A 15,783-nucleotide genomic window follows, 5' to 3' on the forward strand; every position below is an offset into this window, starting at 1 on the left:
AAAACAGGAAAAATCCAACTCTGTTATTTCCTGTCCCAGGGTCTACTCTCGATCAATACAGTCATGGAAAGTGTCATCAACAGTGCTATCAAGCAGCACCTGCTCAGCAATATCCTGATCAGTGATGTCCTGTCTGGGTTCCGCCAGAACCTCTCAGCTCCTGAGTTCATTACAACTTTGGTTCAAACATGGAAAAAAGATCTGTATTCCAGAGGTGAGTGAGAGTGACAACCCTTAACATCAAAGCTATATTCAACTGAGAGTCCTAGCAAAACTGGACTAAATGGCAATCAGTGGACAAACTCTGCTGGCTGGAGTCATACCCAGCACAAAGGAAGATAGTTGTGGTTGTTGGAGGTCAGTCATCTCAGCCCCAGGACAACTCTGCAGGAGTTCCTCAAGGTAGTGTCCTAGGCCCAGCCATGTTCGGCTGCTTCTTCAATAACCTTCTCTTCACCATAAGTTCAGAAATGGGCATGTGCAATCATTGGTGAATAATGTTCCATACCATTTATGACTCGTCAGATACTAAAGCAGTCCATATTCAAATGCAACAACATCCAGGCTTGGGCTGACAATGGCAAGCAGCATCCACACAACACAACTGCTGGACAATGACCAGCTCCAATAAGACACAATATAACCACTGCCACTTTACATTCAATCACTGAATCTCCCACTATCAATATCCTGGGGGGTGTATCATTCAAAAGAAACTCAACTAGACTCATCCAAAGAGTGGATTGGCCATTTTAGATTGTCCAAAGTGTCCAGAGATGTGCAGGCTAGGTGGGCTAGCTGTGGGAAATGTCAGGTTGCAGAGATAGAAGTGGGCAGGTGGAAGATTTGGATCTGGGGAGGATGGTCTTCAAGGGATCAATGTAGACCTGATAGGCCAAATGGCCTGGTTCCACACTGTTAGAATTCAATGATTCTATGAAACTCCAATGGTCCAGCATCCATAGTTCTTTGTTTCTTCTAGTTTATATTTGCCTTCTACTAGTTAGCCAATGCTATCTTTAATACCATCTTATCAAATGTGTGCGAACTGGACTGTGTACAGCATGCAGACCTGATCCAATCCAGGGCAGAGAGAGCACAAAGCATGGCACAGAATTCCTAAATTGTAGTTTCCAGGAACCGGAGCCACAAGGTGTAGTGTCAGCTGCTGCTGTGATAGACAAGAAACAAGATCAAGGAAGAATTACATATTTGTTCAAAATAGCTTCAACTTGACTTACTCTTGACAAATTCTTGAAGTGACATTTCTTTCACCTTTTGTTCGTCCATCTCACTGAGCATATCAGCCTCGCTGCCTGACTTCTACAAAACAAAGTTATGATATCTGAAGATTAAACAGTCACAATGAGAAATGACCTAGGAGAAATGAAAATATGCAGCAATGAAATCAGACAAGACCTAGTCTGGCAATGAATTTTCAATCCATTTCAATAGTAAATGCATATCCCTTCAATCCTTGCTCATATAAACTTCAAAACATTTTTAAAAATTATATCTTTGAATATCAGGGGGTAAATTTGTTAAATCCTTTCTTCAGGTATCACAATTTATGATCTGCCTGAATCAAATGGAGGCCAAAGCACACAAAACCTAAGCTGTCCTTATTTAAATGGTTCCTGGGTACTGAACTGTGTCACTGGCTGCACCATAATCAGGAGCAACTGAGGAAAGCATAACTTACAGCACACATCCAGTTCTGAAAAGCGGTCTCATTAACAATGTTAACTGCTGGTGCTGAAAATTTATGGAATGGAATTGGAAGGCTAAAATAGCTCCAACGATGTATACTTCATCAAAGCAGGTTTGAGTCAGGGGTGTGAACATGAAGAGTGAGACAGTGTTTCTCTCTGGTTGCCTGAATGCCCTCCTGAACTACGTGGAAACAAGCAGCCTCAGAGGTCAAACCGTAGTGTCAGGACCCAAGCACCAAGTTGCAGTGCCAGAAATTTCTCATCTGTGTGGCTCATGTCAGTAAATGAATCCTCACATGACATTTCCTATCGACCTCTGTGTCTGCTCAGTGCATTACAACTCCTTTCATCCAACTCTAGCTATCAGGCTGAATATGTTCAGATACAAGAGTATGTTCATATTCACTACTGCTGAGAGAGGACAGATTGGGCAGGGGTAGGGGTTGGCAGTGGTGGTTGGCAACAGGATGTTTGGGGGTAGAGCAAAGGACTGGAAGAGATCAGGGAGGACAAATGCATGGGTAGGAGAACAGATGGGGAGAGGAGAGGACTGACAATGGTCAGGTTGGAATTCAGGGGAGGGGAACACAGGACAGATAGGGATGGGTGAAGAGGCTAGATGGATGGGGAAATGGAAGACTTTGAACCTGTAAACAGCTACATGCTTTCTTTGTGTGGTTAAATGATCAGCTAGAATCTGGGCAAATCCAGCAGTCTTCAGAAGAACCAGTCAACAGCCAGTCTAGGAAACCAGATTCAGAAACTGACTGGAAGTCAACAAGCAGTCAAAGTACATAACCTATTCAAGATTCAAAGTTCACCTGAGAACTAACCTGCTAGATATTCAACTGCAAAGAACCTCACAACCTGGTGTGAAGCCTTTGCTTCAAAAGCCCCTCACTTTAACTTTAAATCATCAAATCCATGCAAGAAACCACAGACCTGTGATATGGAAGACAGAAAATTATGAATCAGCAAATGAATTAATTGTAATCTGTAAATATGCACAACCTTTAACATTATTCAATATTTCTTTGTGTGCTAGAGAGGGAGACCAAGTGAATAACATTACATTAGTTCAAGGCAATTTTTAAAAAATTCACTGACAAATGTTGGCACCATTAGCTGGACCAGCATTTATTGCATGTCCCTAGTTGCTCTTGAAAAGACTGCTTTCTTTAACACTGGTGTGCCCATGCTGTAGGCAGATCCACATGCATTAGAAAGGGAATACCAAGATTTTGACCCAGCAAAACTGAATGAGCATGTTTCTAAGTGAATGGCTTGGAGTAGAACTGGCAGGCAGTGTGGTGTTCTCATGTATCTGCTGCTCTTTCCTTCCAGATGGAGGTAGTTACGGGTTTGAAAGGTGCTGTCTCAAGATCTTTGATGAATTTGTGGAGTGCATGTTGTATATAGTAGCACCAGTATATATTGAAAGTAGGTGGTAGGGGGAGTGGTTGTTTGTGAATGGGGTGCCAATCAAGCTACTTTGTCAAATGTCTTGAGTATTGTTGGAGCGACACTCATCCAGGCAAGTGGGGAACATTTCATCTCAATTCTGACCTGTGACTTCTAGATGGCTAAAGGGCTCTGGGGAGTCAAGAGGTGAGTCACTCATTGCGGGATTCCCAGCCTCTGTCTTGCTCTTGTGGCCAATGTATTAATGCGGCAGTCCAATTGAATTTTTGGTCAATGATAATCTTAGGATGTTGATAGTAGGGGATTCAGTAATGGTAATGCCATTGCATGTTAAATGGTCAGTATTGTGGCGAGAATGTTACTTACAAGAATTGTGCGAATAAGCAACTATACTTTAAACTCTCAAAATATTGCTGCTGAAATTTTAATCGGGATGCAAAGGTAAGAAACAATAATTACACGTAGTAAGTGGCGGAACAGACATTCTTTTCATGGTTGTTTCTAGAGGACGAGCCTGCTGTGGACAGCCTTTGGAGAGATACTGTGATGTTTGTCTTTTTGACTTTGCTTATTGTTTTTCTGACCTATATACAGCTGTAATGCAACTTTGTTTTTCTTCATTTCTCCATTCTGTAACTAAGGATTGTACCTAGGTATCTTTTGTACCTCAGGTGGCTCTATAAGTAGTGACTTATAAACTTTTTACTGTACTCATTCAACACGTGACAATAAAGCTAATTTGATTCAGTTCAGAAGAACTTGCAGGTTTTGGTGTTCTCTGCCCTTGTCCTTATAAATGGTACAGGTCATCAGTATGGAAGCTGCTGTTAAGAGATTCTGTGTTGCTGTAGTGCATCTCGTAAATGGTTAGCACTGCTGCCACTGTGCACCAGTTGTAGAGAGCACAAATGTTTCAGGAGGTGAATGAGGTGCTGGTTTTGAACAGCTTCAAGCTGCTTGAGTGAATGAGCCTCACAAATTCAGGTTTTTGTAGTATATCCCATTGCAGTTGCTGCTAGCATATTGTAGATGGGTAGCAGAAAGTCAGGCAGAGAGTTATCTACATAGAATCCACAGCTTCAGACAAGTTTTTGTTAGCATTGTATTTGCATGGCTGGTCCAGTTAGATTGTTGACCAATTGTATCTCCCAGGAGGTTGACCATGGGCAATTCAATGAAGCAACTGCATTGAATGTCAAGGGGAGATTCTCTTTAATTGGAATTGATCATCTCCTGACACTAGTGTGGCACAAAAGATACATTATATGTACCAGTTGAAGTCTGAATGTTACCCGATCTTGTTACATTTGCCTCAATATCTGATGGCCTGTGAATGGTGCTGAATGTTGTTCACTATTGGTTGCACACCCTTATTTCTGAGCTTACAATGGAGGCAAAGTCATCAATAAAGCAGCCAAAGATGGTTCGGCTTAGGAGACTACCCTCAGTGCTTCCTTCAGAGGGGTTGATATGTTTGGCCTCCAACAATCACAATCATCTTCACTTGTGCCAAGTATGACTCCAATTAGCAGAGAACGTATCCCTGTTTTACAATCACCTTCAATTTAATTTGGGTCCCTAAATGGCAAGAACAGCTTTTCCAACTAAGGACCAGGAAGACAAAACATGAGGCTTAGTGCTTCTTTCTGATTCCAGGTCCCTTATCTCCCTGCCACTTCCATCCCCACACCTCCTTTAAGAACTGTACAACTTCTGTTGAGAACCTGTGCAATACTTTTCAGATCCACCAGAAAGAATTGTGCAGCACAAAGGCGGCCATTCAGCCCTTCATATCCATGTTACTTCTTTCAAAATGAAATCCTGTCAGTCTGACAACAGTCCCATTCTCCTAATCTATTCTTACCTTTTTTATTTCTCAGACTGTCTATCCAGTTTCCTTTTGAACACTAATTTGAATCTCTCTCTATCATATCAGAGGGAGTGCTTTCCAAATCTGAACCATTGCTTGTGTAAATCATTTTTCATGCTTCTTTTTGGCGATCAACTTAAAATAAGTTAAAGATGGACACCTTGCTCATCAACCCTTGAGCCATTGGAAACAATGTACAATTTTTCTATCCCAACTCTTACTATTTTTATAGATTCTATCAAGTTCCTTCAGTCTTCTTGGCTCTTAGGAACACAATCTCAGCTTCTATAATTCCTCATTCCTAAAGTTATTCCAGTAATTTTGATCTGAATACTCTACAAAGGTCTCCTAGTCTTCCGGTGTCTAGAATTGAAAACCTTTCTCATAATGGTCTCGTGTTGTGGAGGTGCTGATGTTGGAGTGGGGTGGACAAAATCAGAAGTCTCATGACACCAGGTGAGAGTCCAACAGGTTTATTTGAAATCACAAGCTTTCGAAGCGCTGCTTCTTTGTCGGGTCAAGTTAAGACAAGTATGCAGGCAGAGAGATCATATGATCATACAAATGGTGTGAGGGGAGCATGATAGTCTAAAGAACAAGTCTCTGCAGGCTATCAAAAGTGTCAGACAGCGTGAGTAAATTGTCAACAGCAGAATAGCAAGTGAAGGAGTGCCCTATGACCCAACAAATTGAGGTGGACAGACAATTACACAAAGTTAAAAATAAGGTGGTGCTGGAAACAAAACAAATGGCTGGAGTAACAAGATAGATATGAGAGTCGCATGCTGAGGATCTAACCATGTAACAAGTAATCCAAAGCTGTACAAACTAATTAAGGTAGAGACAGATGAGAACAAGTTATCTAGGTGATGGGTGTCAAAATAGGACAGTAAAGAAGATTTTACAAATACAAATACAGAACACTATGATGACATTACACGTAGCATGACATGAACCAAAGATCATGGTTGACGCCATCTTCATGTGTATGGAACTTGGCATTTGGTTTCTACTGCCTTCCGAACATACACAAGCCAACACACAGGGACATCCCATCATATCAGGCAACTGAATCCCATGTGAGAACCTTTCTGGCTATGTTGCGGGCATCTTGAAACCTATTGCAAAAGGAACCCCACAGCTTCTGTCGTGACACTACAGATTTCTTACAGCAACTCACAGATACCCACAGTCCAGGCATCATACAGTAATTTATCATAGCATCCCCACAGCAGGCCCATCAGCCCAACAAGTCCACACTGACCTTGAAACATCCCACCCAGACCCATCACCCTATAATGTACCTGAGCTCTAAATCCCTGAACACTACCGGCAATTTAGCATGGCTAATCCATCTAACATGTACATCTTTGGAGAAAACCACAGCATATGAAGAAAATCCATGCAGATACAGGGAAAACTTGCAGATTCCACACAGTCGTTTGAGGGTGGAATCAAACCTGGATTCCTGGCGTTGTGAGGCAGCAGTGCTAACCACTGAGTGACTTTGTTGCCTTTAATCAGTCTAACCAGGAACATTCCTAGCCACAATGGACCCTTCAGCACTCTACACCAGCATGTCCCATGATGAGTCCATCGCTGCAAAAGCTCCTGTTCTTAGCAACAACGACTGCTAATTTCCAGACTCCATTTTACAACTCATCTGCTTCATCCTCAAGGACGTTTTTACCTTTGACAACCAGCTCTTCATCCAGACATGGAACAGACCTAGGGACCAAATTTGTACCCCGATATACTTACATTTTCATACACAAGTTGGGGCAAGACTACTCTGCTGCACAGAACCTCCAACCAATACTATACATCAGATACACGACAGAAGCATTGCTTGTTCTCAGCTTTGCTTGTCACTGGTTCCCTGGCCACGTGTGTGTCTTTCCTGGCGATGGAAATGTTGAATAAAATTATCTTGCACATTGTGTTTTTACTGATTCCTGTACTTACACAACACAGGTGCTGGAGGGAAAAAAATAGGCATTGCTGCTGTAAAGCAGTACTGTAAACACAAATAACCAGAAAAAGGAGTGAGAAAAAAACAGATACAACAACATTCCTCTTCCTTCAGACTCAGGGCAAAGAATTATTGAAACAACTATATAGCGATATCAACAAGTTTCATCCCACCATCAGACATTTAGCATGGACTACTCTACAGAAGCAGTCTCATTCTTGGACACACACATCTACATCGGGGCAGATACCACCATCCTATTTTTAATTTTTTTGGAAATATCTCCCCACCTCAATTAATCGGATTGTGGGTCATCCTTTCACCTGTTATTCAGCTGTTGACACTTTACTCACACCATTCAACACTTTTGATTACCTGCAAAGACTTGTCATTCAGTCTGTTGACACTGCACTCACACCATTTGTACAATCATTTGATCTCTCTGCCTATAAATTCTGTGCCTTTGTGATTCTCTTCACTTTGTCAGACAAAGGCACAGTCCTCTGAAAGCTTTTGATATCAAGTAAATCTATTGGTTTATAACCTGATGTCATGTGACTTCTGATATAATGGGCTCAAACAAGTTTATGTATATACAGCAAATCTTTTTCACTTTCATACTCGATGGGCAGAATCTTTTAAGGATCTGAATAACATGGGCTATGGGAGAAATGTGTCACAATTGGGCAAGAGTAGCCATGTAAATCATAGACTTGGTTACATGGCGACTATGCAGATCCTTTCATGGACTCATGTTTTCAGTCATTGAGAACGCCCATTCAAAGTGACTAGAGTTCATTTATCACCAGGAACGATGTTAAAAAAAACTGTGTGTGTCTTTTGCAACACAAGGAAGCCCAGAAATGTTAGTTACAGATAACAGGCCATTGTTTACCAACACAGAATGTGAGTATTTCCTGAGTTGAAATGGTATTCATCATCATAGTTTAAACATAGTTTACTTCAGAGCATGAATTTTGGTATAGGAACCACAGGAATGGCCCTGCATGGGTAAAAGGCATGGATGACATGACGTCACGTCCAGTGACTGATAAAGTGAAGGGAGGAGTGACAGTCCTGAACAAGCACGTGGAAAATATGAAAGCTGAAAATGGCACGGGAGCAAAATGGACCCAGCTCCTTGGCAGCCTTTGATTGTTCTGGAACTCATGGGCTCTCAGTCTCCATCAGATGTTGAAGACAGCTCAGATTCTGAGATGGACACAGCAGATGTTGTTGCTTTGCCGCCTGAAGAAGAGCATGAATTTCTTCCGAGATACTCCAGGTGCAAGAAGCAAGATATTGTGCATTATATGTTGCCTGTATTATTGGCAGAGTTGGAGGAACCTGACCTGGTGCTAAAACACCCAGGAAGAGGTCCAGGAAAGAAGGACGGGCCTATGTCCTCGAATTCAGAGAGGAGGGATGTAGTGGTTGTAACAAAGTCAGCTAGGTGTACCTCAAAGAATATGAGTTCCCCTGTTGGACCAGATCAGGGAACCCTGGCTGACAGATATAAACAGGATTGCCAATATCCTATTCACTCTGAGGGAATTGGATTGGTGTCAAGGACTCTCTGTGTATAAATGAAGTGTGATTTGATGACGGGATACTGAATTCTGTGGAGTTACTTCAAAAGGGAGGCTGCCATCTTTACCTGATCTGGCCTACATGTGACTCCAGGCCCTCCAGCAATAAGATTGGCTCTTAACTGCCCTTTTGGGTAAACAGAGAAGAATCCTGCCAACTATGTATTTCCCTTGGGTGGCACGGTGGCTCAGTGGTTCGCACTGCTGCCCTCATAGTGCCAGAGGCCTGGGTTCGATTCCACCCTCAGGCGACTGTCTGTGTGGAGTTTATACATTCTCCCCGTGTCAGTGTGGGTTTCCTCCAGGTGCTCCAGTTTCCTCCCACAGTCCAAAGATGTGCAGCTTAGATGGATTGGCCATGCTAAATTGCCCACAGTGCTCATGGATGTGTGGATTAGGTGGGTTACAGGGTGATGGGTCTGGGTGGAATGCTCCGAGCTTCAGTGTGGACTTGTTGCACTGAACAGCCTGTTTCCACAGTGTAGGGATTCTATAAAGACAACAAATGCTGGCCGAGCCAGTGGTGGCCTCATCCTGAGAATGTTTATGAAGAAAATTTGCAATTCACGCAGAATGGAGGTGCTTAGCATTTAAACGCTGGTCAAAAAGAGATTTGCACCATGGCATTGGTACCTGCAAACTGAAAACTGGCATCTGAATGATGCTGAACCTAGCAGCAACTACATAAAAAGAGGTAGACCAACGTTTCATCAACTGACATGCAAGTTTGTGCCCACTCTCCTGTATGCATCAGAAACATGGACCAAGCTGACATTTTGGGTTTGTACTCTTCTTCAGAAATGGAGGAGGGGAAGGGGACTCTGAAATAAATAGAGAGTGGGGGAAGGCAATGATGGAAGGTGGATAGGTGGAGAGAGGACAGACAGGTCAAGAAAGTGGGGATGGAGCCAGTAAAGGTGAGTGTAGGTAGGGAGTTGGGATGGGGTTTGGTCAATCGAGGGAAGACGACAGGTCAAGAAGGCGGGGATAAGGCTGGTAGGTAGGAGGAGGCGGTGAGGGTTTGTCAGTGAGGTGGGATGAGCGGATAAGTGGGAGAAAAGATGGACAGGTCAAAGAGGCAGGGACGAGCTGGGCTGGTTTTGGAGTGAGGTTGGGGTGGGGAGCTTGTGAAGTCCACATTGAGACCATTGGGCTGCAGGGTTTCCAAATTACATAGAAGGTGTTTATCCTGCAGCTTTTGGGTGGCATCATTGTGGCACTGGAGGAGGCCCAGAATGGACATGTCATCCAAGGAGTGGAAGGAGTAGTTGAAATGGTTCATGACTGGGAGGTTCCGTCGTTTGTCAAGTTCCAAACGTAGATGTTCCACAAAGCAATCTCTAAGGACAGTGACCAATCCTCTCTGTGCAAGATCACACTGGTTCATTTCATTTCCCCAGGACAGATTCAGTGCAGCAGCCTGGGCTGCTGGATTCAGGAATACAGCTGGAGAGTGCTATCTACTATCGACAAATGGCACAGAGGGCCCTGTCACATTGCTGCCAAATTCATCAATAGGAAGGAGTTACATCCCATTCATGGTCAGGTGATCACTGGAGGTGCCCACCACCCTAGCAGCTACTATGACTCCAATATTTTGCAACACATTTCTGTACGAGGTGTGTTTGAGAGTCCAGGGGCTTTACAAGGCTGATTCCTGGGGTCCAAGGCGCCCCACTCTGACCATTGTTCATGACAACATTCTGGACCTCCCTGGCAGATGCTGAGCACAGATATAATGCTGCCCTTGCTGCAACCAGGGCACAGTGGAGCTGCTGAAGCTGCAATTATGCAGCTTGAACTGTTCTTGGAGGAGAGTGTGGGTGGGCATGTGGGTTCCCTCCGGTATGGTCCAGATACAGTATGCTCTATCATCCTGGCATCCTGTGTTCTGCATTACAGGAGATATGATGGATGCTGAGGTACTGGGGTAGGAGGATGAGGCTTCAAATTACAGTCTGTACAGGTTTTTATTTTGTTTTTGTTCCTTTTATGGCTGGCAGTAAATAAAAGCTCATGTTTGAAATTACATGTGATGTTCCCTTATTGGATAATGACAAGATGTGGGTATACAGTGGGCATTGTGCCCAAACATCTCTCTGAATCAATGTAAACTGTGTGGCCTGGTGTTTAAACAGTGCTGAGACTAAGAGAATGAGGCTGTAAGTGTGAGGGAAGGTCAGCTGTGCCACTATGTGCTGTGGGCTTTGTGGATTCTGTACCATTATACTGCCCCACTGAGGGGTGACACCAGATTGTCAATGTTTACTCAGGTACATAGCGGCCTTTTAAAAATCACATAGACATCCAGTTAATGGCATGTTGTTCTAGGAATGACATACGGTGAGATGGGGATAGAATCAGGTGTGAGGGATGTCATGGGAGTGGGATAGGTGGTTTATGATATGTGGTTTGTAAGATATGGTGAGAAACCTCAGTAGACCTTGTGGCAAGAATCTCTCCAGAAAACGCAACATTAATCATACTTAACAAAAAAATCTAAAGGTGGGGGAAACAGGGAGGTGATGGTGGCGGTCCTGGCTCCCCCAGAGACACAATGCCTAATGAGTGGCCACTACTCTTAGTTCATCTCTTGAACTGTAGTAAAATCTGGAATGGAGTGGCTCTGTAGGAACTCAAACAAATATTGATGCGAAGGTCATTCCTAAATAAATGGAGCTGTATCACACAGTCAATGGCACTTGCCATCACTTCTCCTGATTGCTGGGAGTAGGCTAACAGACAGTGTATGGATTGGATTTGTCCTGTTTTATTTTTGACAGGTTATGCCTGGACACTTTTTACTGCTGTTTGAGTTGTTACTCATCATGAATGGACAACTGCACTTTCTAACACAAATGTAACATTTAGACACATAAGATTCCCCATTTCATCAATACAGATCAAATAGTCATTAAACAACAGTAAGGTCATAGGAAAGTGGGTTCTTACCTTTTGGGGAGTCATTTCTCGAGGGAAAAAGAAATAAGGGACAGAGGTGATGGCCAGAATGCTGCTTGATATTAACAATCCCAGCCACCAAGCACCAATCCAGCGAGGGTCACTGGGCTTCAAATCAATGGTAGCTAGTGACAGGAACAAAACAAGCAGGCATAGTTATTAGAACACAGGCATCACTCACTTAAAACAAATGGTGGTGGAGGTAGAGTTTTAAATATTCTTAAGACACAAGTAGATTCTTGTTCAGCAAAGGGTGAAATGTTACCTGTAGGTGAAATGTTGATTTGACATTACAGACAAGCCATCAGAAATAATCCTACAGAGGTGGGTGTCCTATCATTAAGTCACCCTTTATTTATGTATGCATTGTAACTTGACACAGATCCAGATTCCTCATAGCCAGCTCTCAGAGTTAGCAGGATGTCCGACACTCCTGTTTATTTTGCCATTTTCTCACAGTAAAAACACCAGGTGTGCAAATAACTTTATTAACATACCACCACCAGGAAAGACACCCATGTTATTAAGGAGCCAGTAACACTCCTGTTTATGTCTATCAACCAGCACTCCCTGATTGGACCAGGTTAACAATCCAATCATGAACTCATATTCAATGAGGTACACCTGGTTGACTTTGTTACAATCACTACATCTCTCCTGCTGTAAGATGGGACATGGGTTTTTTTCTTTCTCTTGCAGCGATAGTACCATAGAGTGGAAACAGGCTGTTCGGTCCAACAAGTCCACACTGACCTTATGAAGAGCACCTCACCCAGACCTACCCTATCTCTGTAACCCTGCATTTCCCATGGCTAACGCACCTAACCTACACAAACCTGAACACAATGGGCAATTTAGTATGGCCAATCCACCTAACCTGTATGCTTTGGGACTGTGGGAGGAAGCCATAGCACCCAGTGGAAGCCCATGCAGACATGGGGAGAACGTGCAAACTCCACACAGACATAGTCGCCTGAGCTTCTCCTGTTTTTGCACTGGGTCCATATTTTCTGACTCAGCAATGGAAATGGGTAGCGTTTACCAGACCATCACCCAGCTCTTGCACTAGGAGCATCACAGAAGAAATCCAGCCTTTTCTTCAGGCAGTAAAGGTACCAAGGCTGCAACATCTGCCATGTCTATCTCAGGCTCTGAGGTTTTTTCGACATTAGACAGAGAAAGAGAACTCATGGGTTCCAACAGCCTTTCTGGCTGTTCTGAGGGGTCGAGTATGTTTTGCTCCTGCCCCGTTTGTGAGTTTGCAGTTTTCATGTCATTCACATGCATGTTCAGGAATGCCTCATCCACCCAAACTTTGTATGTCACAGGATATAACCTTGCATTGGCCATGTTTCTTGCCTATGCAGGACCATTTCTGGAGTTTGGAAGGGAAACTTTGTCCCCTAAAGTAAACTGTCTCTCTTGCTTAAAGGAGTCTTGCACCCTGCTCTGGTGATCCTGATGCCATTTCACGCTCACTCCCAGGTCCAGGAAGTGCATATTTAACCTGGTGCGGAGTCTTCTCCCCATTGCCAACTCTGCCTATAGTTGCATGAAGGTTGGTTCTTTAATCAAACAGGAACTGGGACAGTTTGGTATCTAGTGAAGCTGTAGACTATTTCTTTAAGCCTGCTTTCAAAGTTTGAACTGCTCTTTCTGCCCAACCATTGGATGATGGATGGCATGAAGGTGTCCTTATGCCAAATGTCATTCAACTTTAGAAAATAACTTGAATTTCCTGCTGGTAAATGATGGTCCAATGTCTGCAGACATGTATTGCAAAGGACTTTCACAGCTTTCCCATCGCCGTCCCCATGTTATGAACTCGGCATGTCTAACCATTTTGAGTGGGCACCTACAATGGCTAAGAACATTTAGCCCATAAAAGTGCTGGCATTGTTGACATGTAACCAAGTCCAGGCTTTACCTGGCCATTCCCATGAATGGTGGGAGAGATGCTGGCAGGAATTTTTGTTTTTGTTGAGACTCTGGGCACTGCCCTACCAAGACAGCTATGTCAGCATCCAATCCTAGCCACCAGCCATAACAAATGGCCAACATTCTCATTTTGGAAATGCTGAATGACCCTGGTGGAGTTCAGCCAGTATCTGGCGGTGACCTTCGCTCAGAACAATCATTCTTGCTCACCGTAATAATATCTTATCCTGTGTGGTGACCTGGTCTTGCCATATCCAGAATTGTTTCAAATTCTGGTTGTGATGGCCCTTTTGTTTCCCCCATCACCACCAGATGTTTCAGTTTTGCCAGGACCAGGATCTTTTGCATCCAAGGTTTAATATTGTCAGTTGTGTCCAGAAAGTTTATAAATAAAATGGACTCTTCCAGTGGTGGCACTGCCAGTGGGGGGAGCTGCTCAAGATATCTACATTTGCTGCTGGGTCTCCTGGACAGTGTTCCAACTTGTAACTGTATGCACTTAGAATGAGAACCCACCGCTGTATTTGACCAAACGCTCTTGGCAGCATGACCTTGTCCTCTCTGAGTAACTCTAGCAGAGGTTTGTGGTCTGTTACTATGACAAATTTATGTCTGTAAAGGAACTTTCTCACACCAAATAGGACCTCCAAACCTTCCTTGTCTAGATACAGCGTATTTGTATTTGGCATCAGCTCGAGTCTGGGAAGCATTTGCTTTCACGCATTCATCTCCACTGGGTCATCCGTGAGTCAACCCTACCCAAGACCTCGGGAGACATCACAGGTCAGCACCAGATCATGCTTGGGATCATCATGTGCCAACACCTTAGACAATGATAGCTGCTTCTTCACTTTCCTAAAGGCCATGTCTTGACTATGAAACCATTTCCAAGGCTGAGTCTTTCTCAGTTGCAGATGTAGGGGTGGCAGGATTGAGGCTAGGTTATGTTGGAACTTTCTGTAATAATTCACCAAGCCATGGCAACACCTAGGCTCTGGTACAGACGTTGGAGTCAGGGCAGCTTTGATCACCCTCTCTTTATCTTCCAACAGGTTAAACCTGGTCTGGTTGACTCTATAGTCCAAGAAGGTCACTTAGGGTACCTGGAACACACATTTCTCCCTTCTAAGCTGACATCCACCTGGAAGAAACATCTAATAACTATGTCCAGGTTCTCTAAGAGGTCCTTATTGGTCACCTCTGTTGTGAGCACAGCATCTAGATAAATGGCGACCTCGGGGAGGCCTTGTAAAATGTTCTCTATCATCCGCTGAAAAGTTGCACAGGATGATGATACCCCCAAATGTCAGTCTCATACATGGGTTTGGAGCAATGGTCTGGGAATCTTCATCTATATGCAACTGAAGGTACACATGGCACACATCCAGCTTTGTGAAGGACAGCCACCTTGCCAACTTTGAGTGTAAGTCCTCTATGTATTTATCCAGCTGTGAGAAGTGTTTTGTCTGAAATTACCACAAAGGCAAACTGACCCATTGGGCTTCACAATCGGTATGACTGGTGCTGCCAATTCCACAAACTGGACTGGTTTGATGATTCCCTTGCCTTCCAGCCTCCTGATTTCTGCTTCTACTTTTGCACATAATGCAAATGGCATTGGGTAGATCTTGCAGAATTGTACAATTACTTCTTGGTCAACATGCAGGGAGGCCTTGGCTCCTTTGACAGTCCTTAGACATTCCTGAAAAACCCTCCAGTTGTTTAATTAGGACATCACTCAGACAGCCATTTTCTAATCGAAAAATGTTGAGCCAATCAAGGTGAATCTGTCTTAACTAATGTTGCCCATTCAGGATTGGGCCTGAGCCTTTTATTACTGTCAGTGGTAACTGAACCAGCCGCTTCCCATACAAGAGTGAAACCAAAGTTGTACCTTAATCTGGAAACATTCTCCAGTATAGGTTGTCAGTCTAACTGAGGTCTTCTACAAACTTAATGGTTGGAGTCCAAAGCAAATTTTGTTAGACTGGCTCTGCAATTACTGATACAGCTGCGCCGGTATAAACACCATTGGGAATGGATGACTATTTAACCAGATGTTTATTTGGCTCCGATTTAGGTGTTGCTAAGCAATTTATCTGTTCCAAACTAGATGTAGGTGGACTTTCCAGGGTGTGCACTCTCCTGGATACCGGCCTATGAGTTCTATTAATCAATTCAGGTCTACTGGAACTCTTGCTGCCTCGAATTTACATTTCAGCAGCAACTACAACGGCCTGCCAGGCCAGGTCCTCAAGAAGTTTTCAACTGTTTGGCCAAGGCTTGGTCTTGTTTTGGGGTTTTGCTGTGGGCTGACCG

The 15,783-nt window shown here is 43.7% G+C and overlaps 1 protein-coding gene across 3 annotated transcripts in view; it reads right to left on the minus strand.

Moving 5' to 3' along the window:
- LOC125457700 (solute carrier organic anion transporter family member 2A1-like) overlaps positions 1 to 15,783 on the minus strand; it is a 129,673-nt gene that overhangs the window by 37,322 nt on the left and 76,568 nt on the right. For all 3 annotated transcript variants that reach the window (XM_059650933.1, XM_048542268.2, XM_048542269.2), the window contains 2 exons: positions 11,518 to 11,651; positions 1,242 to 1,323 (listed from right to left, as the gene is read on the minus strand). In XM_059650933.1, the coding sequence (XP_059506916.1) occupies positions 1,242 to 1,323; positions 11,518 to 11,651 (216 nt within the window). The remainder of the gene's footprint in view (positions 1 to 1,241; positions 1,324 to 11,517; positions 11,652 to 15,783) is intronic.

Source organism: Stegostoma tigrinum, chromosome 14 (assembly GCF_030684315.1).
Source record: "Stegostoma tigrinum isolate sSteTig4 chromosome 14, sSteTig4.hap1, whole genome shotgun sequence".
Taxonomy (NCBI): domain Eukaryota; kingdom Metazoa; phylum Chordata; class Chondrichthyes; order Orectolobiformes; family Stegostomatidae; genus Stegostoma; species Stegostoma tigrinum.